The following is a 7,101-nucleotide window of genomic DNA, read 5'->3' on the forward strand; positions in this document are numbered from 1 at the left end:
ATTCACGACATGCCAACGTAGACATTATCGCGCGCTTTCGCGAGTGAAGGACAGACATTCTCACGCGCGCTCGCGAGTGTTACGAAAACATGCTCACGCGCTCCCGCGAGTGTACATAGACATTTTCACGTGCTCAATACATGACATTGTAGATTCTCGATTCGCGTAGTGTTGTCCTAACGCGTCTCTCGAACGTTCTCGCCTCATGCAGTGTTTCTCATACGTGTCTCGACATTTCTCAGGTTTCTCATCGTGCGCAGCTCAGGGACGGCTCAACATGACGGAACCCGCAAAGGCGGGTACGAGCGGCTCGCACATCGGAACGCCAGGTTTCACCCGTGCGCTTGTCCACGGAGCTCATCTTAACTGAACCGACTGGCGGCGGTGCGGAATATTGGCGACACGCTGCCAACTTGTGCAGAGGACATGCCGTTAGAGGAGGTCATCCAAATCTCAATGCATCTCGAAGAAGCGAACAAGGCGTTTCTCAAGGAGCATGCATATCTTGAAGCTTCATAGCCGTCGGCGCTCATTCAACAGCAAAGCGCACGTTGACAGCTCAGCATGTGGCAGCTCAACCGGCTCGTACGGCAGCATCTAATCTACCCGTGCGATTGCTGCAACGGCACTCACTTCATTGTGATATGCACGTAATTTAGGGATCTTTCAACCGACGATCGACAAAAATTAGTCATACTACGGAGGCTTTGGGTCAAATGCCTTGGCCGTCACAACGTCCGCTCATGCCAGAGCTCACGTAGGTGCAAGAAGTGCGCCCACCGACATCATACAATGCTGCATGAGGCACATCAGACCGACTCATCATCGAAGCCTATCACCAGCTCAGCTGCGTCAGCTCAATGGGAAGATGGTGCAATCGTCGCTCACTCATCATTGGCCGCTCGTTGCACTCAACATTACTAGCTACGGCCCTGGCTCAGATCAGTTCATCTGTTCATACTCAATGCGTATGGCCTCTCATTGATTCAGGTTCAGAACTTGCCTTTGTTTCAGAATCTCTCGTTCGCCAGCTCAACATCACCCGTCATCATTACGTCATTCTCATCACTGGAATTGGTGGCGGAAAGGCGACGCAAACTCGAGGAACGAGGAAGTTGCATTGCTTAAGCTCCCCCCACTTCACTCAAGATCAGACGTCATTATTCAAGTTCACATTCTGCAGACGTTAACGAACATCCTGCCATCTTTCAACGCTGCACCACAGGAATGGCCGTATCTCACCAAGTTAACCTTGGCTGATCCAGATTTTTTGACACCACGGCCAGTGGATATTATCATTGGAGCTGACTCATATGGACAGATCATCAAGCCCAACATCATCAAACAAGATACATTGATGCCAATTGCGCAGCTCTCAATTTTCGGATGGCTCGTTCTCGGACCTGTCGACACATCATCATCGGCATCTGCTACAGTGCATGATGCATCGGTTCAGGAGAGGGAAGATGCTCTCGACGAGCTACTGTCGAGATTTTGGACTCAGGAAGAAGTGCCTTCGAGCAACAATCTTGAGCTTACTCCTGACGAACAAAATGTGAAGAACATTTCAAGAGTACTGTCTCACGGAATTCAACAGGTCGATACACAGTTCGACTTCCACTAAAATCATCACCTGATACATTCGGCGACTCGTATCTCACCGCGCATCGATGTTTGAAAAGCTTACAAAGAAGATTCTCTCTAGATGACAACTATCGACGTCTGTATCACCAATTCATGACAGAATATCGAGATCTCAACCACATGAAGAAAGCCTCACCCGTTTACAGTCAGCAAACGCAATATTATTTGCCACATCACGGAGTGCTCAAACCAGACAGTGCAACCACGAAATTACGCGTGGTATTCAACGGCTCGAGCGCATCCACATCAGGCCGCTCACTCAATGATATCATGCACACAGGAGCCAAGTTGCATTTAGACGTCACTGATGTTTTGCTCTGGATCCGACAATTTCGGCATTTAGTTGCCACTGACATCACCAAAAGGAGTATAGGCAGATCAACGTGCATGACGATGACTAAGATTTATAACGGACTCGCTGGACAGATAAACAACTCAATGAAGTGCCATATCACCTAATAACGGTCAATATGTTTGAAGGATTATTTTTGGGATCGTCAATTAGATTGAAGTATTATACAGTTTCGATATAACTTTCCTTGTATACTTCAATACGATAGCTTTTTTTCTCTACATGCTCGCACCTCCATATAGAGCCTTTCTTACTGAAGAAGAACACAGAATAAGAATAAGATAGATAGAATACTCGCTACGCTTTTTACAATCCTAGATGGCGTCGCATATCCATTATCTTTAATATAAATGTACATACTCATACTTCAACAATGTTGATGACAATTCTGGAGGCGACAACACTTTTCAGCAAGTAGTAGAATTCAACACTGCTCAACGGACTTGTACATGGCGGGCGGCGTCCCATTAGCAAGGTGGCACGCGACTTATCAAGACGAACTCACTGTGGTTCAAGCAGAAAAGGACCAGGACTCACAAACGACATTGACGATTGCGTAACCAAAGGACTCGGATTACGATGGCTTCCCCAAGAAGATTCATTCACATTCTCAACAAGGATCTCGTTGCATACCGATCATCTCACCAAACGCCTCGTTTTATCTGAAGTGGCTCAGATATTCGATCCACTAGGCTTTGCATCACCAGTTGTGATCAAGGCGAAGATGCTCTTGCAGGAGCTTTGACTACATGAAGCTCCAATGGGATGAACCACTGCCATCCCAGCTCTCATCACGGTGGCTCATTATCAGAAAAGATCTCACAAGCTTGCAAGCTCTCAATATCTCGGTGGTACAACCAAGGTAGCACCTCTCAAACCACATAGGGCCTCTCGTCAGTGGAATTTCACGGCTTTTCTGATGCTTCTCAATTGGCAATGGATGCAGTCGTATTTATCACCGTCCACGGCTCAAATGGCGCCTCGATTTCATTGGTGTGCTCCAAAACCAAGGTAGCACCGCTCAATCAGATCACCATCCCGAGACTTGAACTCACCGCAGCACTGCTGCTCTCAAGACTCATGCAATACGTTCAAGCCACCTTAAAGTTGAACGTCACAGCAACTCACCTGTGGACGGACTCTGTTGTGACACTCACGTGGATCAAATCTCATGCATCGCGCTGGAAGGATTTCGTGAGAAATCGGGTTTCTCAAATTCAAGAGCTCACTGCAAACGCACATTGGAAATACGTACCAGGTACGTCCAACCCAGCCGATTGCGCCTCACGAGGATTAACTACTGCTCAACTCCAAAGTCACTCATTATGGTGGACGGGACCACCGTGGATACTCACCCCTGAAGCTTGGCCATCTCAACCCGCGCTTTCGGACGAGTTGAACTCGCACGAGGCTCGTCCTGGCATTGCGCTACATGCGGCCGCATCTCAACCGGAATATCACTGGGACCTGATATATAGGTACTCAACTCTCAACAAGTTATTGAAAATAACAGTTCTTTGTTTCAGATTCATATCGCTTCTGGGAAAGTGCCGACGCACGCCACTGGACTTGCACTCAGCTTTGGAGGAGGCCAGATTCTTCTGGATTAAGGCTACTCAAGCGGCATACTTTACGCACGAGATCAAGATGCTCACGGCCAACTCGAGACTACCAACTGTTCACGCATTCAGTCGATTGACTGCGTACATAGACGCTCAAGGGATCATCCGAGTTGGCGGCCGCCTCAACCAATCAGCACTAGCTCAAGACAGCAAACATCAGGCGATTTTGCCTCGCCACTCCCGGCTCTCAACCTTGATCATTTCACACGCCCATCTGCGTACTCTGCATGGAGGAACACAGCTGACATTGGCTCATGTCAGGCAAAGTTACTGGATCATCGGCGGACGGGCTCCGGTGAAGTCTCATATCTTGCGGTGTGTCGTGTGTGCTCGGCAGAGGGGGATCCGTGCTCATCAACTGATGGGCCAACTACCTCTCTCTCGGGTTACGCCGTCACGTCCGTTTACTCACACAGGAGTTGACTATGCCGGACCGCTCACCATCAAAACATGGAAAGGACGAGGTGCGAAGACATACAAAGGATGGATCTGTGTGTTTGTCTGTTTCTCCACCTCAGCAATTCACCTCGAAGTAGTCAGTGATTACTCATCAGAAGGATTTATCGCTGCCTTCCGAAGATTTTCAGCGAGAAGGGGAATTGCTCAGACCATATATTCGGACTGCGGGACAACATTCATTGGAGCAGACGCCGCGCTCAAGAAAATGTTCATCCAGAGCTCACAAGAACATCAACGGATCGCTCAAATTTTACAACAGGATTGCACCAGATGGGAGTTCAACCCACCAGGCGCTCTACACATGGGGGGCAAGTGGGAGGCGGTGGTGAAATCCGTCAAGTTTCATCTGAGACGGACTATCGGGGAGACTCTACTCACTACGGAAGAACTCACAACGTTGCTTACTCAAATCGAAGCCATTCTCAACTCACGGCCCTTAGAACCGCTGAGTGACGACCCGGAAGACGTCTCAGCGCTAACACCAGGTCATTTCCTCATTGGAGGTCCACTCACTACCATACCCGAGCCATCTCCGATTGACCTAACAGCCTCACGACTTCTCTATGGCAACTCATCCAGCAGCGGATTCAACAATTTTGGGCACAATGGTCGGCCCATTACCTGCAACGCCAGCAGGCGATATCCAAGTGGCATCATCCCAACAACAACATCAAGGTGGGTTCCATCGTGCTGCTTACCGACGAACGATCTCCACCGTGCAAATGGCCATTCGCCAGAGTAACAGCTTTGCACCCCGGCAAGGATGGACTCACCAGGATGGTTACCCTGAAGACCGCCACCACGACACTCACTCGGCCTAGTGCCAAGCTTGCCATAGTGCCCAGTTCAACCGCATGAAGGATCAAGAGTAAGGAATCATCAACAAGGTTGCTGATGGCGAGCGGAATGTTCGAGATTCCGTTACCGTTGCGCCGCCCGATCAGATGGCAGCATCGATCGGATATCGACTCCGCATCACCGCGGTAGTTCGCGCCCGCACGGGCGCGTTCATCGCCCACGTCTTCCTCGCGATCGAGGCATTTGTGCAAATGGCCGCGCAGTGATCAGACGCACGATGTGTGCTCTGTGCATCTTGATTGTGACTATACACATTAAAGTGCTCACCGCAGTGATTACAGCTGCTGAGATACTGCATTAACATGTAAAGCGACCACACATCCAGCTCTACTCAGGATACATCAACACGACGACTCAGGCTCACATGTGCGCGAGTGCCGACCGCCACGTGTCTCACCGGCTCACGGGTGATTCATCGAAGAGGACGGCAATTAATATAATTGCCTCGCCCACTCACGAACGATACATAAAGACTTCTTATACAAAGACTTCTTATGTTTAATGAAATCCGAAAGACTGTTCACCATTCTCAGGTCAGACTGTATTTATCTCTTCTCATATTAAAGACGGCTCAGACTGTGGTCTGAGTTACACAAGAAATAAAGTGAATAATTAGTGAACACCTTCCACGCGCGTCCTTCTCATCCCGCTTCCATCGTCGGGATTAATCAGCGATTTCGCGAACACTCATGTTGTAGTAATCGCTCATAATGTAGTAGAATGCTTTGCAGAGACTTCGACACTTATTTAGTAATACTCAATCAGTATTAACATTACAAATAACACCCCTGAATAGACTGATGATAGTAATTTGGTATTTAAAACAAAAGATTGATGCATTATTTCCTAGATTATATAAATTCTATATGAAGTGATATTCTTGTATTATTTGATTTATGTTTATGTTTCAAACGATCCTTTCTTTAGAGAAGAACAACTAATTCTAAGCTTGACTACGTCAAAAGAAATTATACGAGAATAATGACTACTATGACAATTCTTCTAACAATAAAGATTTTATATGATAAAGAAATACCTCAATAAAATTTCCAAGTATATTAGGATACATATTTAAAGAAAGGACTGTTCTATAATAACCTTTGATTTGTTTCTGTTATGTGTTTTAGACATTTATTGTATTTCTATAATATTTTGTATAATCTCTCTCTCTCTCTCTCTCTCTCTCTCTCTCTCTCTCTCTCTCTCTCTCTCTCTCTCTCTCTCTCTCTCTCTCTCTCTCTCTCTCTCTCTCTCTCTCTCTCTCTCTCTCTCTCTCTCTCTCTCTCTCTCTCTGTATGATTTTGTTCACGAATACTGGGAAGGTTTTAGGGCAGTTTCCTTTCTCCTGTGCAACAAATGTTGGTATTCTTTGTGTAGCTCTGCCCACTTTAAACTTTGATTTGAATTACATATAAATCATGAAACGTAATCTCTCTCTCAACAAACGGATTCTTTTCATTTGTTTCTTCCTCATCTAAGTCTAGAGTTCAGGCTTGTGCGCGAGCTTGTCCAAACACAGTCACGAAAATCACGTTTAATTTATCTACCCTTCCGCCAACAAGAACCGCAGCTCGTGAGCACATACTGCGAACATACCACCAGGTTCAAGCGTGGATGGGGTTTTATAAGGACCCCGAGGAATGTGGCTGGCGAAAGACAAACCAAGGCCTGGAACCTGTGGCTAACACTGCAGAGCCCGTACCTCCCGAGCTTTTGAAAATCACTTTGACCAATGTGATTTCTGCCCAGTGCTCTGAATGTCAACGTGAAGAAATTCAAGCAAGCGCGGGTAAACGGCGGGAGTAACTATGACTCTCTTAAGGTAGCCAAATGCCTCGTCATCTAATTAGTGACGCGCATGAATGGATTAACGAGATTCCCACTGTCCCTATCTACTAGAAGTTATTTTGATGAAAGATGGGCATGTATGATAGGAATGAATGAAGAAGTGTGGAAGAGAGTGCTGCGGGGCGCACCGCAGGGGTCCATCGGTGGCCCAGAAATCTGGGTCCTACAGATGGATAAGCTCCTGTGGGAACTCCGCAGACATGGATGTATGGCGACGGCGTATGCCGATGATCTGTTCGTGCCTGTCGAAGGACAGAGCCGGGCAGATCTGGAGAGAAAGGGGAACGAGTGGATGAGGATAGTGAGTGAATGGGGTGC

The 7,101-nt window shown here is 47.4% G+C and overlaps 1 protein-coding gene across 1 annotated transcript; it reads left to right on the forward strand.

Moving 5' to 3' along the window:
• The first annotated feature begins 3,046 nt into the window (after window positions 1-3,046).
• LOC143894759 (uncharacterized) lies at window positions 3,047-4,819 on the forward strand. The gene is made up of 2 exons (XM_077401382.1): window positions 3,047-3,254; window positions 3,313-4,819. The coding sequence occupies exon 2, from the start codon at window positions 3,644-3,646 to the stop codon at window positions 4,817-4,819; it is 1,176 nt and encodes a 391-aa protein (XP_077257508.1). The 5' UTR covers window positions 3,047-3,254; window positions 3,313-3,643.
• The last annotated feature ends 2,282 nt before the right edge of the window (window positions 4,820-7,101 follow it).

The sequence above is a fragment of the Temnothorax americanus genome, unplaced genomic scaffold, assembly GCF_048541705.1.
Source record: "Temnothorax americanus isolate GAGA-0224 unplaced genomic scaffold, ASM4854170v1 Scaffold140, whole genome shotgun sequence".
Taxonomy (NCBI): domain Eukaryota; kingdom Metazoa; phylum Arthropoda; class Insecta; order Hymenoptera; family Formicidae; genus Temnothorax; species Temnothorax americanus.

What these genes read in the sequence shown, in the direction of transcription:
- LOC143894759 (XM_077401382.1), top strand. Translation starts at nt 3,644, where the DNA reads ATGCTCACGGCCAACTCGAGACTACCAACTGTTCACGCATTCAGTCGA.